This window comes from Aethina tumida, chromosome 1, assembly GCF_024364675.1.
Source record: "Aethina tumida isolate Nest 87 chromosome 1, icAetTumi1.1, whole genome shotgun sequence".
Taxonomy (NCBI): Eukaryota; Metazoa; Arthropoda; class Insecta; order Coleoptera; family Nitidulidae; genus Aethina; species Aethina tumida.
Genome location: NC_065435.1, coordinates 41,377,909 through 41,402,958, shown reverse-complemented (window position 1 = coordinate 41,402,958; position 25,050 = coordinate 41,377,909). Strand labels below are relative to the sequence as shown.

At 32.5% G+C, this 25,050-nt stretch overlaps 2 protein-coding genes across 2 annotated transcripts in view; both read left to right on the top strand.

Moving 5' to 3' along the window:
- LOC109595919 (potassium/sodium hyperpolarization-activated cyclic nucleotide-gated channel 2) overlaps positions 1–25,050 on the top strand; it is a 116,574-nt gene that overhangs the window by 47,180 nt on the left and 44,344 nt on the right. The window contains exons 2-3 of the mRNA XM_049961954.1: positions 7,410–7,737; positions 7,801–8,045. Of these exons, the coding sequence (XP_049817911.1) occupies positions 7,714–7,737; positions 7,801–8,045 (269 nt within the window). The 5' untranslated portion in view covers positions 7,410–7,713. The remainder of the gene's footprint in view (positions 1–7,409; positions 7,738–7,800; positions 8,046–25,050) is intronic.
- Positions 704–3,566, top strand: LOC126264351 (uncharacterized). The gene is made up of 2 exons (XM_049961955.1): positions 704–2,021; positions 2,097–3,566. Exon 2 carries the CDS (start codon positions 2,104–2,106, stop codon positions 3,496–3,498), a length of 1,395 nt encoding a protein of 464 aa, XP_049817912.1. The 5' UTR covers positions 704–2,021; positions 2,097–2,103; the 3' UTR covers positions 3,499–3,566.

The window sequence follows — 25,050 nt, the reverse complement described above, 5'->3', positions numbered from 1 at the left end:
TTACTTCACCAACAAAGAGAGTTGTGAGTATTATTTTAGTATCGACAAGCTGATAATTTATGTGCATACAACGCAGTTTATACTCAAAACTATATGAGCATATACTTTTCATTTTTATATGTATTGGCTAAATTTTATCCGTTTATTGTTGGTACGTGTCTGCAATCGACCAATTTGTAGATACGGTGTGTTCACAACTGAAATTCCCAACGAGTGCAAATCGTGCACGATGTGCATATACATTTTTCCTTTGATAACTCAATAATGATGAAATCTTTTCATTTTCTTACTAGGAAACGTTTCTTTGTGCCGTTCAACGATGCATTTAATTAAATTATGCACATACAAATAGAATACCCGCACCATGAATATTTATAGCACTAAATTGGTTAAGTACATTTTCAATTTCTATTATTTAATCTTCTGTTGTTTACATTCGGATGAATTAATAAGCGCGTTCTGTTCAATAAATCAAACATAATTTATTTTAAAACCTGCCAGACATTTATTCAAATGGTGTTGTACGATTTTTTTTCCAGATAGGCACTTAATTATCGTGTTTTGTTATTCATAAAAATAGTTGTTTAATTAATGCCGGTCGACCGAATTAAAAAACGATTAGTAAACTCCACTTGTTTCCAAGCAAATTGTCTTGATTGCATAAGCAGAACTGATCGCTGGAAATTATGTGACGTCCCGTCAAAACGGAGGCGACGCGAAAACGTACATAGAGAACTGTGGGATAGCAATTACAAGAAGGAAATGAATATTTATATTTAGGCTTCCTTCGCATTTCCATCGAGACGTCATTCAAAATGGAATATTTAAGGGAAAAAATGCACGATTCATTTTTAAAACGACGAAACGTATCGGATTATGTGGATTTACATAAAGATTTTGTTTTGGAATGTAAATTCCGCATTCATAATTAATGCCTTCGATGCCCGCAACATTTTTAAAATGTCCGAGTGATGTGGTGAATGGCGGATTTGTACTTTTCCTTAACGTTTAATTGATTGACGTGTCATAGTTGGTTCGGTAGTGTCTTCACACGTTCATGAATACAAACCAATGCGGCACGATCAATTATTCATTAACGTGAATTATTGGCAGTTATTCCTACGTTCTGACTCAAGATATGCACATTTAACTGAAAAATGTTACATTAATTGCAGAAACTTCCCATAAAACGTTTTTTTTTGTTATTTTAAATTAAAGATTTGCCGGTAAATTCTATAATAAAATCTCTAATGGAAATACATGCGTAAAACAATACTTATTGTGTTGCCTTAATGGTTATTAATTTGTTATTATTAACTGTACATTGCTTGGTTATTTAATATTCTAATCAGCAATGGAAGTTGTACATGAGGTCTTTCAACGGTCTCTGACAGACACAATCTAATTGTTTGTTGTAAATGCTTCAGGAGTTATTTAACGTAAATATTTGCGATAAAAGTAATTTATTGTAGTCACCAATAAGAATATATTAATTTAAGTGTTGCACGTGCTACCTTAATGAACTTTTTAATGGTTCTTAGAATGCTTTTCATAAGCCGGTACAATTTAAATAACAACCAACTGATTATTTAATATTTATTGCATAAATTCCTGGTAATTTTATATTAATTATATTATTGTATTACACTCAAACACGATGGACTCGAGAGTAACCATTTTGGGCGGCGAAAAGTCCGAATGGACGGAAGAAAATGTCAAGGCCAAACTGTCACATGTTCGGCTCGTTTCTGCGCAAAGAAGGTTTCCACATTGTCGCCAGTGCGCATAGTGTTTAACAGATGGCGCCACCATCGCTCGATTACATTTGAATTCAAAACAATAGTGATGATGTGAAGAAAAAGTGTGACCAAAATTAAAACAAAAAAAAAAAAACAAAAAATCTCGAGGACAATTTCACCAGTTGCCCCCAACAACAGTAATACACAAATTTTATTTATCCAAACTCATCATGTTTGGAATCAAGTCGGCAGACTGACAGTTTCGAAATGCCAAAGCTGTAGGTAAGTTTCACGTCGTCCGTCCTGCGATATGAAATTATTTCTTACTTCGAGCGACTAATCTCGATTGAATTGTAGCTTAACGATGAACAGATTTGATCGTATGTCCGGACCCATCGGAGAGTCCGAGCAGATCAGAATCATCAACAGATTTCGCAACAAGTTCCTGACTTACTGCCGCAAACATGACCACCTCAAAGACGACCAGCGGGAGCTCAAATTGCACGAAACGGAGATCGTCTATAGCATGACTGAAATGTTACGTCTGTCCAGCCGACGGTTCCTTGACATATTGCTGAAAACGGAAATTCCCATCTACTACAACGACATGCTTCGTTTTGGTAAGCGGTCATTTATATTGAGAGTATCCCAGTTCTACATACAGCTGACCGCCCTGAACGGGGACGCGTTCGATCCCAAGATGAAGAAATTCGTCGATATTTCCATGGACAACGGTCTTTTCACCTGGTGCGTTGATACGTTGCGTGGCAACATGTACGATCTGGCTATTGAGGTTATGGTGATTAACTTGATGAGGAACTTGCAAAATGTGAGTGTTGAAAAATTTGCCGAATGCGACAAAGAACATGCTCTGATGGACTGGCTGTTAAAGAAATTATCTGAAGTATGCCTGTTCCGACAAATCCAATTGGGTCTGCTGATATTTTATTTGATCCATCCGAATTTGAGGAACCGGGTTGGGTTCGCGAAAATGGGGGGGTTGCTTATATTTTCCAAACGGATCACACACTACGTACTAATGGAGCCAAACGACATACAAGAAAGGGAATATGTGGCTTTATTGTATGCCGTCCTAGAAATTGTACTCCAACACGACGAAAGCCGAATAATCTTCGCCAAATCGAACATCATCGAAAAATTCGCCATAATCATGGAGTCGGGGGCATACGCAGGTTACTATTCATTGAAAGCATTCAACACAGCCTTACGTGGCAAAGAGGGAATGGAGGTGTACAAAGTGCTAGTTCCCAATTTAAATTCAGTCATCAAGTTCATGAGCGAACCGTTCAACGAAGACTTAATGGAGGGAACCGATTTTACTTTGGAAGAATTCGAGTATTACACCACATCAATACTTTACAACATGCTCAGAATATCGAGACGCCTCAACTCCGCAAGAATCATCAACATATTCAAAAACAACATGACGCCACTCCTTCATATTTTATTGTTGCATTCGAAGTATTTGAAAGCCGTGAACGGGCCGCGTAATGAGGAACTGAAGATTCAAGCTTGGGGCACCTTGCAATATGTCGATGGTATTTTGCTGCAACTGACCGTCGATCCAGTACTGAAGGTGCGCGTATTGAATCATTTGGCGTGGAACAAATGGCAGAGTCATTTTCTTACCGATGGCGTACTGTTTATGCTCAGCACTTACGCCGAGCTGAAGTACGAGGACCATAAATGGGTTGGACAGGAGCAAATGAGTTTACTGGAATTAGCCGATTCGTTCTAATTGTGCCATAATTTATTCATTTATTTATTGTTCGTTTAATGTTTCATGAATATACGTTAATATTCTTATGGATGAGTTTCTTTTCTATAACATATTTTTTTTTTTTTTTGTTTAATAAAATGTTAGACACTCAAGGTAAGTATAGGTGAATATTCTTATACAACAGTGCTCCAATACCTGTAAATAAAATAGCAAATTAAAAAAATACACAGTGGATAATTTGAATTTCCTGGATTTAACAAATTTAAAAATATGTTTTATTTTGAGTAATATTGTTTGAATATGTGCAGCTGTAGACTGTCAGTATTTTATATTTATTTTATTTTCTTCTGAAGATTTTACTGCTAAAATTGTAGTTCTGAGACATGGCAATCTGAGTCAAGAATAGGTAACCCAAATATATAATATCTCACAAATTGTAGTTAAGTCGTCCTGGGAATCGTTATCGATAAACTAGCAATACCAATATACAACATGGAGGTGGTCGACAACAAGTTATCACCAGAAGACAGGACCATTTTCTGATTATTTTTGCCAGATAAAACAGAGCATTCTCTACATCCAGGCTTCATGCAAACGCTGGAACCACTGTAAGTCTGTGTACCATCAGAAGAAGGTTATATGAAGCTGGCGTTGGAGTCAAAAGACAAGATTTTTGACATCACTCTGGTAGCATCGGGCTGCCCGTAGGGCAGATGAGTCCATGTACACATTATAATACTCAGATAGCCGTATTTGGACATGGCGTGAATGTGATGAGAGATAGTATGAGCAAAACATGGCTCCAACTGTTGCTTTTAGAGGTGATTCTGTAACACTGTGGAACCATTTCCATTTTTGACCGAGACTGACATTATAAAATCATGACATTGTTTTATTTTGATAATATATTTGTTACAATCTAAATAATTCACTTAAGTACAGAAGAAAATATATTCTTAAAGAGATATAACAGGTTTTTGTTGATAAGAAATTCCAAAGATAATCTTAAAATGTAGACACCACCATTCGTAGTAACGAATGGAGCGAACGATTTGATTGTGGGATGAATATTTGATAACACCCCACTTCTTGCGTTCGTGGGGCAAGCACCCTCCGCGAAAGTTGCTCTTTCATGTGCCATTGATTAGCAATTTACCAGTAACATAAATCGCAAAGGCTCGAGCCGCGGAACGTGTGGAAACGTGTATATTTGTAAAGATAAAAGGCAATTAGTCCGGAAAAAGAGTCCGCCCTCATCCCGCCAGTCGGATGCGTCGTTTCGCGCGTGACCATGGCAAAGAACGCGATGCACTAGGTCAAGATCAGCTGATTGGCGGAGGTTATGCACGTCGGTTCTTGGACACGCGGGCGGCGCATGTCGAAAGGGCCGGGCGACGAGAGCGGGTCTCGCCCGCCGCAACACGTTCTCTCGCGCCGCTCCTGCCTCACTTCTGATGGTCCGATCCTATCGCGAGGACCACCAAAACTCCAGTTGACTCAGTCGGGTGATTGCGAGGTTCGGGTGCTCCGGACTGTCAGGCTCTGCTGCTGCTGCTGCTGCTGCTGTTTGATCTCGGCGGCACGGTCGGACGTTTCTAGTGGTTTTTTTTGCTACGGTTCTTGAGGTGATTTTAGTAAATTAGATGTAGAGAGCACATCACCACTATTCCTATCCACACTTCTACTTCTTCTATTCTCTGTTGAGATCATCCAACTTGAACTTTCTTCGTACCACCACATTTAAATTATATAGTGACAATGCACATTTTTTTAAAATTATATTCAATTATTCAATTATACAAATATATTTTGTTATAATTTTGATTAAAATTAGAACTAATTTTTAAATAAAAAAATCATCAATTTTAATCATTCATTTCAACAGTTATTTTTGTATTGTTAAATTTTATTAAAAAATTCTTTAATAAATAAAAAAATAATATATACATTGATAATTTAATTAAATTATATTTATTATATCTTTTTCAAAAATTTATTTTCATTAAACAATTTATTATTTAACTATCAAAATTATAAATATATATATTTAGTTATAATTTTGATTAAAACAAGAACACATCTCCTGCTTGTTAAATAAAAATATCTTAATCAATTTTATTCATTCATTTCTCAATTTTATCCATTTATTTTATCTTAACAATTATATTTGTTGATATTGTTAAAATTTAATAAAAAATTCTTCAATAAATAAAAAATTAATATAAATACTGAAAATTTAATTAATTTATATTTATTATATATTTTTCAAACATTTTAATCTACTTTGATTTTATATATTTTTAAAGTATTTCAATGACATTTTGTAAATGCTTTTATTCATTTTTTATAATTTATTTTCATATATATATTTTTATATAATTTAGAATAAAAAATTTAAATTAAATTAATTGTTAAATAAAAATATCTTCATTTTTATTTATTAATTTTATTTTAACAGATATTTATGTTGATATTGTTAAATTTTATTAAAAAAATCTTTAATAAATAAAAAAATTAACATAAATATTGAAAATTTTAAATTAAAATACATTTATTATATCTTTTTAGAAAATTTTAATCTACTTTGGTTTCTCATCAACTATCAAAATTGTACATACATATTTTGTTATAATTTATATTAAAAATTTAGTTTAAATTAATTGTTAAATTATTACATCTTTTTCGAAAATTTGATCTACTTGAATTTTTAACATTTTGTAAATGTTTCGATTAATGTATTATAATTATTTTCAATAAAAAAGTTATTAATTATCTTCGAAAATTATACCAATCAAAATATTAATTTTATTCACTCATTTTATTTTAACAATTATTTTTGTCGATATTGTTATATTTTATTTATTCTGTAATAAATGTAAAAGTTTATTACTTTATTAATTTATTCAAAAGTCTATAATACATATTCAGTCATTTTTTTTTCAAAGTTAGTTGATCTTTAATTGTTAAATAAAAAAAATCTTTCTGAATTTTGTTCATTCATTTTTATGTAAGTATTTCTTTCAAATAATTCGGTTTTTTATATTTTTTAATGTATAATACTTCATTAATATTTAATTGATACTACCAAAATGTAGTTTTAATAAATAAATAAAATTAATACAACTATTAAAACATTAATGAAATTATTTTCTTTTCTTTCGAAAACTGTAATTAATATTTATTGTTACTATTAAAAATATACATTCATTTATAATAAATAAAAAAAAATTAATATAAATATTGATTTACATTTCTTTCAAAGATTTTAATTTACTTTTGTTTTATATATTTTTTATAATACTTAATAGTCTTGGTGGTCTTTAGAAAAAAAAAAAGGATAATGAACCTCTTAATCCCTTATTCACTAATTAAAACTTTCTCTATATTTTATTTTAATAAGGCCATATAAATGCATTACTTTAAATAAGAAAGAAAGCAACAGGACTGTTCACTTCAAAATTATATATTTTGAAGCGTTTTTTAATGAAATGAAAGTCTTTATACTGCAAAGAAATAATTTATGTTATTTCGTAATAAAATTACTAATTAAACAAACAAATTTTATTCCGTTGGTGCTTAAAATTTGCATACAAGAACATTAAATCATTTTTCATATATGGAATTTCATAGCTTGAATTATTAATTTTTTTTTGAGTTATTAGCATATAAATTGATCCTGTTTTAATATTAAGGTGCTGATATTAAAGTTGGAATAGGTTCTTTACATTTGATGATGATCTTAAGGCAGGGTTTAAATTGAAATAGTAAATATTGAAACCTACAACAATATTTTGCGCTGGGCCAAGTCTGAAAGTTATTGGTTCACATTGGTGTTACATCTAAGTGGTAGCAAATCTTCAGTAAAGGAAGAGAAGAAAGAAGAAACCAAATTGTAGCCAAATTTACCAATAATTATTTATTTTTTCCAGGGACGGAGGCGGCGACGCTTGCGTGGACCCACGGGGTATCGGCGGCGGCGGTCGTGGTGTCGGAGGCGGAGGCGGCGGAGGTGGGGTTGGGGGCGGCAGACGGGCGCCCAGCCTCCGCCTAGCGAACGGTCGCGTGGCGGCCGCCCAATCGGAGGAGGAGATTAGATCGCCGGCGGCGCCGCGCCGTCTCGCCAAGGATGACTCGATCAAGATCAGCATCGAGAACACCAACACGTGCACCGACTCGCTGGTAACCGCGCTCGACGACGAGACCCTCCTGATCGCGGACTGCCTCTCCAACGACATGAACTACAAGGGCAGCGGCAAGGTAAGCCCGCATCGGTGCCGGCGACGGGACACGGTTCAACCATCGTCTGCGTTTCGGTTGCAGGTCCACTTCGGGGTGGACGATGTGTCGCTGTACGGCACGCCGAAGGAGGAGCCCGGGCCGACGCCTCTGGGCTCCGCCGAGGCGGGCAAGCAGAGCTTCATCAAGAACCAGCTTCAGGCGCTGTTTCAGCCCACCGACAACAAGCTGGCCATGAAACTGTTCGGATCCAAGAAAGCACTGATGAAAGAACGGATACGACAAAAGGCTGCTGGTCACTGGGTCATACATCCATGCTCCAGTTTTCGGTAAGTCGCTTTGCTGATTTTGATCACACGAAATTGGGTGGGTGTACATACATTTTAGTTTGCTGTCAGCAGCAGCAAAATCTCCAAGACATTCTTATCCAAAGCTTCGGATTCATTTTCAGTATTGAATTTTAGGAGATGGCACTGAATATTCTATTAGTAAGATTCTTTAAGTATCTTGAGTTTAGATTATTGACGAGATAAATGAAACATGTTATCGGGCGTCCTACTTTCATGCATTAAAAGGCTACGTACTCTCGATAAGTAATTTTCAGATCAAACTGGAGCACTTGTGGCAGCATCTCGAAGAAAAATAAATCAAAAGTTTGGAAGTTAGCGCTTTTAAAAGCGCAGAAATAAGTAGCCTGAAAGTTTTAAAGCTGTATTGGGCCAGATAAATGTTTACTTAGGGAGTCGCAGCCAAAAAAAAACTATTCGCCTTATCATTAATTTATTGAACTGATTCACTTAACAATGCTGCATTAATCATTGCAATGGTTTCCAATTAAACATTCGCCATTTGCATCTAAATTAAATCAAGACCGACAAATTATAAAAACTAAACTGACATGTACAAGAAACGGTAAACAACTAATTAGTTTTTGACAATGCTGTAACGAGTTCAAGAAGATGAATAATTCCGCTATCGTGTCGTTGGCTTTGTTCCAACTTAATTTTAATAAGCAATTTAAACATTTCGGCCTTACGGAATTTTGTGCAGTCGCCTTAATCAATGTCTTAATTTGGAAAACGGATTAACCCAGGTCAGTCGAAAGAAAATGAATAAACAAATGTTCTCATTGTTCTGGTACAGTTCATGATATGCGATGTGAAGTTGTTCAATTTGTGTTTCCAATTAATACTTAAAATAACAAACATCAAAATGTAAAATAGTTCTGGAGCTGGCAGCTCGTGCATAAATTGCTGCTCAGAAATACACACTACCTTTATTTATACTCATAAATTATCTGCCACAGGAGTTATTTAACTTGCAGTTTTAGAGCCAGTTTCAATCTCGTACACACAACATGAAATTAAAAGTCGTTCTCTCTAATTTGATTGCTGTACAACACGTTTTTCTAATCATGAACGTCCTTGAGCGTAATATTTACTAATATGTAATTAATTAAAACAAGTTAGGTTTGCAACAATTTTCGTTAATGGCTGCGTGTACGGCCAAATTACCCATGTATCCGGTGATCCGCGAATTCTTTTTTCTTTTTTTTTGGGTAGCGGGATTTCATATTTTTAGACAAGCTCACAATTAGCCAGTGAAAGTCTTGATTAGTGCAATTAAACTAATAAACGGATTAGTTAATAGAAAATTTTTTGTACATTTCACATTTTAATGTCCGATATTAGAAAATTGCGCGTGTAAAACAGGCCGGCCACTTAATTAAAAACGAGATATCAAATATTATGTAACTGTCAGCACTTTTATAATATTTTGTAATAAATGAAATAAGAAAAATGAACGAGATTTAATTAAAAACGACGTCGATTTCTGAGTGTGATCGTTGGGGAAGTTAATGTTTTGTACAAAAATCTTTGTTTTTATCATCTCGTTGGCATCTTCGCGGCGGGGATTTAATGAGATGTCTGTATCTTCCGATGTGATTAGAATCCCGTACCTCCAAGATTCGGTGCACTTAAGTATTACCGCCACTTCTAAGATGCCGCACGAATAAGATTAGCTTTAGATTTGATGCTTTCTGGTATTAAATATTTATTTTTTCTTATTATGATAACGATGAACACTTTTTATAGACGTTATCAAACTGAACTGATATGAAATGTCGAATTGGCCTTTAAAAGCGTTTGAAATTAAGTTCCACTTCAATTAATAACCACAATTCATCTAAATTTGACGGTTTTTGGTGTTTTAATCGAGACTTCATGTCGTTCCACAAGTTGTCAATTGGATTTTGATCTGGTCTTTCATGCTGGCTACTCGAGAACTTCAACAGAGAATTTTGGACGTATGCTTTGGGTCATTATCATGAATAAAAATCCATGTAACTGGTAAATTCTCGTTGATAAGTGGTTCCATTGCATCTCTCAATAATTTTTTATAATGAGCCTATACCATAACGTATCTTCCACATTGTTTCAAAGTTTTTGTAGTGTATCTAGCGTCCAAACTTTTATTTGGAGGACGACGAACCATCTGATCCTTTATTATTCAGTTCATCACTCAAAGTTCTGGAGGATAATTAATACATTTCTGTGCAAAATTTAGTCATGTTCAAATATTCCTTTTTGATATCAATGTTTTCTTTACTAAAATACATGCTTGTTAGTTTTGTTCATTCAGTCGACTTCTGAGGCTCTATCAGACACACTGAGATTGTATGACTTAATTAATTCATTTTTATTTTCCTTTTAGAGTTGAAAGGATTTTGTTTACTGTTTCTACCCATTTGTCTGTTTATAAAAAGAATTGTTTTTCTGTTAGGATATTTTCTTATTATATTTTCATGTGGGTATGTTAGTTTCATATTTGCATCAATTTTTTAGCAATGTCAGCAATATTTAGACCTTGATGTTTCATGCAAATAATATCTTCATTGTATTTAAGATGTGCAACGAAAAAAAAACATAAAATATTGAAATTTGTTTTATATACCTAATAGACAAATTTTGAATTAAATTATTTTATGAAATGTCTGTTTAATTTTAAATTTTATGGCCTCCACCGTATTTCATTAATATTAAAATATTGTAAATACATATACAAAATAAAATTTAGGAAAATATTTAAAAGGTTTTATATAAATTAATTAATTATGATTAATATAAAAATGTTTTTCATAATGAAACATAAATAAAGTATGAATATAAATATTGCCACTGTATGTAGGTGTGAATGATTTCTATAAAAAATATAGATAGGAACGTTGTTGACACAAAGATCTTCATTTAAATAACCGAAGCCTTTTATCCAGTTCTAATTTTGGAGTAACAAATTACCACCGTAAATTAAACGTAAATTTGTTTTAATCTTCGCCGGTTATGATTTTCCATTTGCCGCTAACAAATTTATCTGAATAAAATGTGCCAAACGTTCAGGGACGTTTAACATTTACAAGGATTAAATTGAAAATGATTGCCATACGGCGTGAATGTGTATCAACAACTAATTATCGGTAATTTCACCTGTTCCATTGTGTAACGATCGAATTTATTCCGATTTTTAATTGGGTTCCACCCCCCAAAAAACCAAAACGTAAAATGCAATTAGCGTTTTAAATACAAATTAAATTGGGTCCGAAGCAATTTGGGATCTTTTACACGTGCATATTTTATTTTCAATCGGATTCGAACGCAAAACAAAAAAATTCCACCGGAATCTCCGCAAAAAGCAAATCATCCCCGTTTAAATATAATTAACTATCATTTGATACATATCTCTCGTGCAATCCTGTTCTTGTTTACAAAACGTGCCATTGCAGAATAACAGTGATTACACGGTTTTTTCGTGTGTTTGTCGTGTTATACACTAATAATAATGTGAACCGGCGGAAATTGCAATTTGAGACTACAAAGAGTGGACCCTGTAATGTGTGTTACATATTTTATTATCCGGGCTCTATCAATGTCAAGGATATGCATCTGCAACGTCATATTTGTCTGTGGAAAATGGTTTAAATACTAATTGTTCCTTATTAAGTTAAATTCCAACTATTAATTATTTCAGTTAATTTAAATTCCACAATAATTGGCGGTTGTGAAATTGATCATTCGCATAAATCACGGGATATGTGTATGCTTTAATTGATATGGATTGATACAGTTTTTAGAATATACTACAATTGCAAACTGCTGTTACAAAATCGACGGAATGTGCAGTGGCCTGTAAAAAGGGTATTTCAGTCCGAGTTTTTTAAAAATTGTAGAGAACAGGTGGATAAATATTTTAAAATTTTATATGATTCCATAACTAAGGTAGTTAAAACATTATCGGTAGCCTAATACAGAAGAAGGATTAATTTGTATCTTGTTTTCGATTTTTTCTATCTTTCAATTATTAAAGATCAAAGAAAACAGATCAAGACTAGTGCTTTCTTTACTTGATTGTATGGAGCACTCCTTTACGAACATTTTGAGACCATAGACAGGGATCTTGTTCCTCACATAGGATAAATAAGGTCATTTTACTGAAACGGTTTCTTACCCTTTCTGCCTTTGGTAGATTTTCCTTATTTTCTATTGTAACAAACTAAATTAAATATAAACTTTTTATATGTAAATTTCGTACATTCTCGTGTAATAATTACTAGTTTTCAGAGTAGGTTTACCAAATTCTCCTCCTTTTTTTGTCATTGAGATTAATATCTCATAGAGCAAGATCAGAATATTATATACGTTCAATTTCGCCAGTTGGAAAAGTTTAATGTTGCTGCTAATCCAGCTCTCATCGACGCAAGTAGAGTTATGTTAAATCCTCTCCACATAAATCTCGGCTTAATAAAAAACTGAAGGCTTGATGTTAGTAGACCTGCATTTCAATATCTCATCACCGACTTTCCGAAACTGTAAAGTACGTTTGTTTAAAGACTCTCAAATCTATAAGCTGCTGCAGAAAAATGACAAATTTGTGCAGAAATTACAGGAACATTATTTAAGGCAGGTTTTCATGGATTTTACTGAAATAAGGGAGTCAATAATTATGTTAAAATTGACAAGAATTTACTACTTATAAAACTACTATGCTGAAGTGTCAATATGGCCTTAAAACTATTTTACTGCTTATGCTACATGAGTACTTGGACTAAAACTAATTACCTTAGAAATAAAGTATTAAGATCTTTGGAAAGTGAAGAGGAGGTGATTATGTGAATGTTATATATTAGAATCTTAATTTTATATTTATACTATTTTAATATTAATACTAAAAATAACAATAACTTTTTTATGTAAATTTTGTTGATTATATACTATATATCATTTGTTGTTGTTTTTTTATTTATTATTTATATGAAAATTATTAATTTTAGCAGTCTGATTATTTACTAGTAAACTTTTATGTACATAACTGAACGACCTATATCGAACAAAATTTAATTAATTGTAAAAGTAAATTATTTTATTAACTTAAGTTTTAAGGTACATTTTTTTTTTTTGAATTTTGGCGACTAACAATACACACGTATTTAATTTATAAAAATCTATTTTTCTAATCAATTACTTTATTATTTTTATTTTCTGTCTTTGTGTCTTAAATATTAATTAATATTAATTTTAAAGAAACTTTTAAATTTTAATTAAAACCTTTTACATATTTTCTATATTTAATATTATTTATGTTAATCCTATTTTAATATTAATATATAAATGACTAAAAAATATATACTTCATTAATTAATAAATCAGTTATTTTATTAATGAAAAATATTAATTTTAAGTGAAAATTTATGCTTCAACTGTATAATATTAAATGAAACCCTTCACATATTTATACATGTCAAAATGAATCAATTATTTTAATAATTTTATATTTATTTTATTTTATTATAATATTAATGAACACAAATAAAGGAAGTTGTTTAGAATTTACATACATTGTTGGTTAATAAGTGAGTTATTTTGTTTATTAATTTTAAAAGACAACTGATAATTTAAGCACGTTAATGCTGAATGATACGCTCATTGTATAATTAAACACGAGATATATATACGTGCCTGTAAAAAGTTAATATAAATTACTAATATCTTGTAACAGGCAAGTACTTTAATTTTGTATGCACATTAAGAAGCACTCGTCGGTTTATCCCAATGTGTCCATGACGTTTCAGTAAGTCCCCAGTGTAATATGCCATAGACATTCTTGCAGATCAATACAGAAACGGTGCGTCTCAAAATCGACGACGACTTAGAAATGCTTGGGCGGGCAGGGGACTCGAAATTTCGTAAATCCGTCACGTGCCCCACATGTGAAGTTTTCCCTTTGCAACAGCGAAACAATATCCCACTTTTCCGACGATCGAACTAGATAAGCAGCCTCTTAATTTATTAATTCATCGACTCCGTTAATCCATAAGTCACCATAAAAAAAATGCACTGGAATTAAAAAAATAGGTTGTTGTGTGTGTGCGTCATAGATTATTGGGATGTCTGAATCTCGGATAAGAGGCACCTTCAGAGGCCGGGGCAGTAAATCTAGCCGACCCGAGGTCGGTCATTTAATTAAAGAAAGTTCGCTTTTTTTACGATTCTATCAACCTCTTGAACTAATTTTCGGCATGGGTATTACGACATTTATCACGACGTACAGGCTCCCCGTTCCGGCCAATGCGAGACGGAACAAATGTTCGTGGATGAAAAAAAAACCACGATAAATCGCACACAAAACGGAAGATTAATTAGCCAGTCATTCGAAAATCTATTTTGAAACAACGTTCGGTCCGACGTTGACCCGATATCGATTGGCGATGCACCGTTGAGGCCTAAAATGAAATGAATACCGTGCCCACAAATTGCGGTGACGGTGGCAGGTTGTTGATCATGGAAATTGGATTTCAATGAGGTCGCCCTCCGTATCCTTGCCTCGCCGAAACAAAGTACCCTTTTTTAAAACTGAACCGGCCGAGGACGCCCAACTTCCGACCGGGATTTACTTTTGTCGGACACGTGTTTATTTCCTTAGTTGGACAACTTAGGGAAACGAGTTTTGCGCAAAATTAAGTCTTCGGAAGTTTTCGCGTAATCACCGGGGCTCGACAGAAACGTCTTGTTTTTGCTTTCTGATTAAAACGACTACGGAAGCGACGCTATTTTTACTTACTGGACAAAGATGTAATAAAACTCGTCACTGAGGCATTTCAGTTTTGGTTTATGTTCACATTCAGGAATTTGATTAACCGGAGTATGGACAGTGATTCATTTTAATTGTTGTTAAAATGTAACACTCTGTCAGATAATTGCAAATTATTGGCTCGTAAAACGCACACTATGAATCAAACATTTTGCATTTTATATTGGATTTTTATTGGGTTATTAAATTTTATAGCGGAAATTATCTAGTTAAATCCAAATAGGATAAATAGTTAATTGATTGGAATCTGATTAATTAGTTGTTAAGTTTAATTTATTTATTTGGACGTTTAACCATTTTCTGGTTTAATTTTTAGCAACGAACGTTTCTGTATAAACAAATTCATCAATTTGCCTGTTTATGAGATTTTACCAAATTAGCTCCCGTTCTTGAAATATCCATGAAAATGTATTATGCAATTTTCAGTACATGAATTGTGTCTGTAATAAAAATATATTTATGAGACTTTCCTTCAATTTTATTAATAATCTAGCATAAAATTAAAACCTTTATAAATCTTCAAATAAGAACTAAACTATAATTTTACCTTTCCTCCTTAAATGTCTTTCTTTTAATTTTAATATTCGGTGATCTTACGATTATATAAACAAAAAATATATACTTTCCTAGGAAGTTATGTAACACATGATTTTAAAGAATTTTAGTCATATAAATAGTAATTCAAATAAAATTAAAAACCTTTATAGTCTTCCAATATGAAGTAAATTATAATTTTAAATTTTCTCTTTAATTTTTTTTTTAATAATAATTTAATTTTTGATGAGTACACGTTAGGTTATGAAAATAATTTTTTGTATGTAAAAAAGTATAAACTTTTCTAGGAATTTATGTAACATGAAATTTCAAAGAATTTTAATACTTATAATTAGTAATCCAGGAAAAAATTAAAAATCTTTATACCTTTCCAATAAGAACTAAAATATAATTTTACCTTTTCTCCTTTCTCCTTTTTTATCTTTATTTTTGGTAAGTACACGACAGAATATGGAAATCATTTTTTGTATATAAACAGAAAATATATACTTTTCTAAGAATTTATGAAATGTGTAACATCAAAGAATTTTAATACTTATAATTAGTAATCCAGAAAAAAATTAAAAACCTTTATAGCCTTCCAATAAGAATTAAAATATAATTTAACTTTTCCTCTTTAAATATATTTTTTTTTAATATTTATTTTTGATGATGATAGAATATGAAAATCATTTTTTGTACTTTCTTAGGAATTTATGTAACAAAGAATTTTAGTACTTATAATTAGTACTCCAGAAAAAAATTAAAAACCTTTATAGCCTTTCAATAAGAACTAAAATATAATAGCTTTCAACTGGGAACTAAAATATAATTTTACCTTTTCTCCTTAAACATTCTCTTCAATCTTTTTGGTGATTTACATGTATGATTTGCTACTAATTTATGCAATAAGAACCACAATATAATTTTATATTAAAACAAGTTTAATTTTACTGAGAAAAATGTGTGTAGTATTTTTTTACATTTTATAGTCAGTTTTTCATATAATTTTCTATACAATAGTTAGTTTTCATTTATTTATAATTAAAATTTTTCATGAAACATTGTAACAAAAATAATCTGTAAAATTTACATAAAAACAAAATAAGTAAGTAAACATTTGTTCTAAGAAATTTTTAATTATTTGATCATTAATATTATTATATATGTAGTAATATTAAAATAGAATAAATACAGGGTGTTTCATAGGTTATCCGACAAACTTTAACCATATATGCAATGTAATAAAAGTTCAATACAAACCGAGATAAAAATAATAAAATAAAATAACTTTTAAAATTTGAAGTATACTTCAAAGTGAGAAGCAGAAAAGAAGAAAGAATCTAAAAAAATTAATCGACTTTTTTAATCCACAAAATACATATAAATATATAGATAATATTGTATAAAAAAATACGAATAAATTTTATTTTTAAATTTTATTTCTCATAATTAAAAAGACTATTTATTAACGAGTAAAACGACTATAAAAATATTAAATTAACTCAAATGTAAAATATATAAAATAATCTAATTCAAAAATATTTTGGGTAATTGTAAAAAAATAAATACATAAATACCTCTACCGAACGTAGAGAAATAAAAGAATATTAAACGAATCCGCAAATATTGGCGAATTTCCTTTTCGTCATAAATAATTATATTAAATTCATATATTCGGATTTGGCGTAAACATCATTTGAATAATGCTGACGCATTAGCATGGATAACGAAAGGATAAAAAAAAAACGTAAAACCCCGAAACTGTTTTGCCGGAATTCCACAAGCGTTCCATTGGAAAGCAAAACCAAAACTGTGCTTCGCGGTGATGTTAAGTAATTTATTTTGCAACTCCGTCTTACCATTTTAATTCACTTAAAACGTGACGGTGCACCCCGTAAAAGCCGTAGAAACGTGGGGGGACGGCCGTTCTTAACATTTAGAATTTTCCGCTGTGCGACGGCATAAAATTTTTTATGTGTCATTTTACGATGCCATTTGCATTATTGTCTCTATTACATACAGCGTCCTACTTTGTAGCGTGTCAATCTAACGAGCGTCAGCATTTATCAAAAAATAAAAACAGGAAAAAATGAAAAACATTTTTTTCTTTTCACCTTGCACGTAAATTGCAAAATCGATTCGGTAATTTGTCGGCGCATACGAAAACGCTTTAATAAATTTTATATGTTAATTTTGAAGAGTGCCCGCCGAGTGATGAATTACGCAATGATTTTAATATGTTAATGCCCCGCGGCTCGGTCGAACGGATTTGAGGTCGACGGTGTTGAGGCGCTCATATACGGGGTTGTTTGGAAATCCGGTGAAATTGTGCCACAGTGCCCGTTTTAAAACTGCATTAAACCGATGGAACGATTCGCTGCGACGTTCGAGAAGTTGAAGTAGTTTTAAGGTAAAGTGTCTGCCGTCTGAAAGTTTCACAAGAATCAATGGGAATGTTTTCGACAACAAACAGGAAACTTATTCCATCGTTCATTCAGATAATACCTGGGGAGTTTCGGTGCGGGCCCGTCCCTCTCACTCGTGTTTAGAATTACTTTTGAAAAATACCTGTTCGTTACCGGTGCGTTATTATCAGATATCACGACAGAGCGAATCGGTCGAAATTAAAATCCGGTCTGCGAAAATCGGGTTCTATTATGGACTTAATCTCGACACTTGGAAAAAAGTAATATTTATTAATGGAATTTGACGGATAAGTTAAGAGTAACTATTTAATATTTTATTAAAAATTGGGCTTTATAGAAATTATATGTTACACACTCAACTACTAGTCTCAACATGCTCAGGTTGTTAATTTATTTCTGAGACAAAGAGTCCCATATTACTTGAATTTAGTGCCTCAATTACTTGAAGGGCTTTGGTCGCCTGGGAAGATTGGTCAGTCTTCTACCTCATCACGTCCCACATATATTGAATCAAGGATGGGATGCCTTCAATATAACACGTGGATGCGGACCTACTTCTACAATAAACAGCCCTCCTAGTTTTTATCTTCTGTGATTGTACTAATATCCTCAATAAGGTTTTTGTGTTCGAATTCTTCTACCTCTGATCTGACTGTCATTCGTTGTCTCCAAAGAAAACTTCGTTAGAAAAGACAACTTCATCTCATTCACCATTTCAGTTCATTTGGTCATTGTTTCATTCCAATCTTTGAAACCAATGTGGCCTCTAATTGCGAAGACCAGAAGACCTGACACGATTGGTATATTGATGATGGAGCAATTGGTCGATCTTTTGCATTTTTCAATCAGCTGTCTTACGGTTTGTCTTAAAAGCCAATATTCGCAAGTATTGATCTAACCTTTCAGTAGCACCTCTTGGTCGACCAAGGTCTCCGACATGCAAGCCAACACTCCACTACAGTAGACACAGATCGATTAACTTCTCTAGTAATTTCTCTGATGGAAAGATCTTATAAACCAGATAATTCATCCCCCATCAAATGGATTTAATTGACGAAACCCTTGACGTCTTCTTACTACGAACATTAATGGATGATCACTTTGACAGTATGAAACCAATTGAACCGCAATGTTAAACCAACATTGAAATAAACTAAAAGTAAAACGAAAAACTAAATAAAAATCGTTAGTTCCAATACAATTTCTTTCAAAGTTTAATAGAACGATGTGCAATAATGTACAAATATAACTGGCGAGTTTTAGTTCATTATTTCTTGGAAGTTTTCTCTTGGGAAGTGCCAATTTAAGCACTTCAACATTCGATTTCTTTCTCTGTTATTCAACGTGCAAAAATCTAAATTGATTTGTTAATGGAGGGTACCACGAAATTATATAAACTTTCTCTTTTTGTGTGCAATTTTCCTTTCTCCAAAACACAATGCGTTTTGTTACTTGCGCGATTTATCCTATAAATTTGTTACTTTCACTGTTTTTTTATATAATTTAATTTCGTGTCGTTTTGTGTCTATTTTTAGACCCAATAAAACAATTAATGGCAGTAAATAGTTTAGTTAAGTGTTACTAATAAACAAACGGCAAAATTTTCGCCAGCAATTCGTGTCCTTTGTCAGTCACTTCGTTTCTTGTTTCGACCTTCGGTCGTTTCCCAAAGTCGACTTTTGCAGTGGGATGTTTGAAAAAAACAATTTAAATTATAGATCTACAAGCGAAACTGCAGTCGCCAACATTATTATTATGTACTTAAAAGCGTTAAGACCGACTAAAGGTCGATGTGAAGATTCTCATGATTGGCGAGGTAAATGTCGATAACCTTGTCTTCGTTTCGATTACATTTCATTTGTCTAGTCTATTTTCGTATAAAATCAATGCACTTAAAATTAAACTATTTTTATCATTTTTGGTCATTGCATCATTTGATACGTGGCCTTCGGATGTGACCTTAGACCGGAACGTAATATTTTCGACTATTGTTACCTAATATTTAATTAACTTAAATTTGAACCGGAATCATTTTCGAAAATGACCGTAGTTAGGCACATTTGATATGAGGGGGTGTCATTAATTGTATAATAAGCAAAATAATAACTTAATTGATAAGGTTACCTTCAGTTTGGTTACAAATGTCACTGTTTCAAGAGTATCACACTTCCTTTGATCAATATGCTGTCCATTAGTAACGTAATAAAATTGATCAGATTAGATCTTGTCGGAGGAAGTCGATAAATTATAATGTTGTACACGTGTTTTATGTAAAACAGTTTATAATTATCGTATTGGGTAGTTTTCAGAATAGATTTTTTCTCTTAATGATTAAATTGTCCATGGCACTGTAACCTGATTTAATAACACAAGTCCAAGAAATGCCCTCCATAAAACTCAGTTAACCAATTTAGTAAATAACTAGTATTGAATTACAAAAGTATCGGTCTCTGAAATAAATTACTTAGCAACAAACAACTTAATTAGAAAACCGATTATGCACAGTGCATTGTTGTTCGCTAAATAAATTATAAATCAAAAAATTGAATTGTTCCAATAACGATCAGACGAGGTAATTCCCACCGCCCCGAAAATGTCGTTGGGCACCGTCGCGACATCAATCCAGTGAGCGTCACATTAAAAATGATCGGTACTGAAAAATACAATTAGCGTTAATCTCATTACGTGCGAATAATTCGCGTCCGCTTTATTCGCAATCAGCTCCGGTAATAACGATTTATTTCACTTAGGCCGTCGGAGCAATTATCCTATACGAGTTCTTTAATTGGATATCTATTTCACTCAGAACGCAGTTTAGGCAAAGAATGTCCTGCCCGTTCGAGCATAACAGTTTAATGCCACTTTTGTAGATTGAATTTTCGCTCCGTGCAAACAGATCCATTGTTTCTTTGGATTTTTACACGCGTGTGAACTCGATTAATTAAAATTAACGGGACGCTGAAAGTGTGCTTTTATCTTCGATAAGTTAGTGGGAAAAATGTAAATCCCCCAAAACACAAAGCGTCTGTGCATTGTGCCCTTAACAACGTTACTTAGTAACCAATTTAGCAACTGTACGGGGAAACTTGGGTCCGTAAGATTGACGTTGGGGCGGTTAAATTCGCTTCCTTGGGACGGACTTATGTTTCCCATAGGGATTCCAGTTTGCGGCGCTTGCAAACTTACCAGTTGCAGGAACCTTTAATTATGTCGAACAAGGGAATATCAATACTTATCTAATATGTAAACTGCGAGGCGAACGGATAGGTATAATAATCACATTTGAAACGATTTTGAAGCTCAAACATTATTAATTGACGTGCTTCGATTCACCCCTCAAAGGTACTCGTATAATTGGTAATAACAATGTCGGTGCCGATTTATTGCACGGATACTTTGAAGGCAAATACAATTTGTTTGTTTATGAGGTCTTTAGTACGACAAATGGGGAAGTGTACAGTATTGGCAATCCGATATGCAAACTGCTCTTTTGCGAATTGGACGGGTCAGAGTGTGCATTTCATTGTAAATCAATCATTTTAAATGGAGCCAAAGTGCAGATGGTTGAGCTTAGGCTGTAAACCCGTTTTTATGGGTGAATTGTAATAAAGTTGCGCCGATATTAAACGTTACAATTTCGTATATTGCTTTATAAGCATTTTTTGGATTTTATACGTTGTAACTGGTTTCAGGTTTTATTTTCAATTTTCAAAACATCCATTAATCGGACAGTCGTGAGACATTAAAAATCAAGATTCACTAATAACTAACAGAATACAAAGTCCTTTATAGTTGTCAAATGATCATTACAAATTGATTTATCAGGAATGTTTGTTTCCACCCAAAATTTCTCTCTGTAAATAGCTGTTTATTCAAAAAGGACCACATCCACCAAGACGTGTTTAGATTTCACAATATTTATGCTTTGATAGTTATCAAGTGTATATATGTAATTGATTCATCAAGAATGTTTATTTTCCCCCAAAATTCATCTCCTCAGTAAGTTTGTTTAAATAAGCTGATAGTTATGACAATATTTACACCTTGGTAGTTATAAAGTGATAACTAACAATTACTCTATCAGAAATGTTCATTTCTCCTAAACTTCCTCTCCTGTTTGTTCCCAAATCCACTAAGACATATTTGAATTTCGAGATTCGTTGATAATTTTCATTGATAACTGTCAGAATATTTATGACTTGATTGCTAACAAATGATAATTATTAATTGATTTATCAGGAGTTTGTTTCCATCCAAAATTCAATGTTTTTTTTTAAAAAAAAAGGTAAAAATTCATAGTACATGTTTGGAATTCAGGATTCGTTGATTATTATCACTGATAGCTATCACAATATTTACGCCTTGATAGTTATCCAGTGATAACTATCAATTAATCTATCAAGAATGTTTGTTTCTCCAAAACCTCATCTCTTCTATAAATAGCTGTTTTCTTCAAAAAAAGCCCAAATCCACTAAGACATACTTGGATTTCAGGATTCGTTGATAATTTTTACTGATTTAGATTTTACAATATTTATGATTTGATAGTTAATAAATGGTAATTATCAATAGATTTATTAGGAATGTTTGTTTTCTTCCGAAATTCAGCACCTCCGTAAGTAGCTATTTGTTCAAAAAGCCCAAATTCAATAAGATATGTTTCGATTGTATTCGTTGATTATTATCAGTGATATCTATTACAATATTTATGACTTAATTGTTAACAAGTGATAACTATCAATGAATTTATGAGGAATGTATGTTTTCTGCTGAAATTCAACACCTAAATAAGTTCAAAAAGTTCAAATCGTGTAAGACGTGGCTGTCATCCAGTAAAATGCGTTTCAAGGATTCACTGATTATTAACACTGATGCTATCACACTATTTATGTCTTAATAGTTATCAAGTTATAATTATAAATTGATCTGCCAGGAATGTTTGTTTCTCCTAAAATTTATCTCTTTCATAAATAGTTATTTGTTCAAAAAATCCTAAAACAATAAGATTTAAAGTTCCGGATTCGTTGATAATTATCACTGATATTTATCACAATATTTATATCTTAATTGTTAACAAGTGATAATTATCAATGGATTTATCAGAAACGTTTGTCTATCAGGAATGTTTGTTTCTCCCAAGATTATTCAAACAAATAACTGTCCATTTAAAAATCCTAAATCCATAAGACTTTAATTTCAGGATTCGTCGATTATTATCGCTGATAGCCATCACAATGTTTATGCTTTGATAGTTATTAAATGATAATTCTCAACTGATCTATCAAGAATGATTATTTCTCTCAAAATTCTTTTCTTCCATGAATAGCTGTTTGTTTAAAAAAAGTCCAAATCTATTAAAACATATATGGATTTCAGGATTCGTTGATAATTATTACTGAAATCTATCGCAATATTTATGTCTTGATTGTTAACAAACAAGTGGTAATTACCAATGGATTTATCAGAAACGTTTGTTTTTTTCCAAAATTCGACTCGTCCATAAGTTGGTGTTTGTTCAAAAAACTCAAATCGAATAAGACGTGTTTGGATTTCAAGATTCATTGATCATTATCACTGATAATTTTCTTAGACTTAGAATATTTAAGAATTACATATTTAAATGTTTATCAAAAACTGATATTATATTATATATTATACTGGATTATTTACTACTAACTAATTTTACTACGGAATATTGAAGTTCACTATGCAAGGATTTTGTTAAAATAAACAAAGTGATAATTTTAATATGTCAAAAATTGATAATCGTCTAGATAATAGTTAGTTTTGAATAATTATTCGCATAATGAATAAGTTTTGGTAATTAACCGATGTTCACCATAAATTTTTAAGAGCCCTCTTAAGAACTAACGAAGAGGATAAAGGAGAACGTATTCGCGGTTTTAGTTCCGACATTTCCCATGTGTTTACTTACTAAACCCAAGCCGCACGTGCATCAAAAGACATCCCCTGTTATTCCTCCTCCATTTCTCATCCGAACCTGTATTTATCCAATTCGAAACCATCAGCCATACATCTTCTGCCAAATCCTATTACCGAATTGTTTCCGCGTATCCAATATTTACATACGTCACTTCAATTTCAACCGTACAGGTTTATTATTTCGAGAACTACCCGAGCCAATCTCGAATTTCTTGTTCTCGGTAATCTCGCATGCATATGCGATATCTAAAAATAAACGAGGCGTTAAGTACTTCATAAACCTATTGCCCCGTTAAAGCAGATCGGCTCAATTACCATTCAACGGAGAATTGCACATATGCACATTATCGCTTAAACTGTTCCACACCACGATCCTTATAAATATTAACGGAAAAAATGTGTTTTCCGTTGTTTCGGGCAAGTGGTTGTTAGCTCCGGATGTAATTGGATCAGATTATTTTAGTTTCGTTAGTTTCGGCGCCTCTTTATATGCAGATTATTATTGAGATTCTAAAATTTGACGGTCGACTTAACGAGCGTCATTAAACAGTACACTGATTGTAACTTTAACTTTGTACTACATAGTATTTATTCGATTCGTTAAACACGATATTTGTCTGACGCTCGTTCCATTTAATTTAAAATATTCATATGTGTAGTAAAAAAATAAAACTGACGAATAAGTCGCAAGGAATTTCTTCCACAGAGGTATTGAAACTCATTTAAGTTTTGAGCCGGAATGCTGAGAAAACGCCTGGGACATCAGGACGTAGTCCAGCGGTTAGATTTCATTGATTTTTGGTGTGCAACTTGGGATAAAAGAGACAATGGTAAATGATTAGAAATTCGGAAATATTGAATGTGTTGTTCACCTTAACATTGATCTAACGAGTTGGTCAATTTCCTCTTGAGGTATCACTTGTACTTGACACTGAAGGTCCGCCAAAGTCTGTGGAGGAAGGCTTGAATTTCTATATCTTCTGCCAATCATATCCTACAAGTATTCCATCGTTTATGAATGCGACAAAACAAATTTACATTGGAATGGAAACATTCCAAACCAGCTCTTACAATATCAGTTCCGGCATCATCCTGTTGGAAAACTTGATTTTGTGTAGGATAAGAGACTGTCAGGTCTATGTAGAGATCTCTCCACAAGAAATTGTGGTTTTCATTTTTCTCTGCGATGCCTTCTGACACATACTCGACATCATGACCAAAACAAAGCCGGTGCTCATTACTGTAGACAACCTCATTCGACTTCCAAAGCATTCTTTCTTCGGTA

Bases quoted from the DNA above. Each gene is read 5' to 3' on its own strand.
- LOC126264351 (XM_049961955.1), top strand. From the start codon at position 2,104: ATGAACAGATTTGATCGTATGTCCGGACCCATCGGAGAGTCCGAGCAG.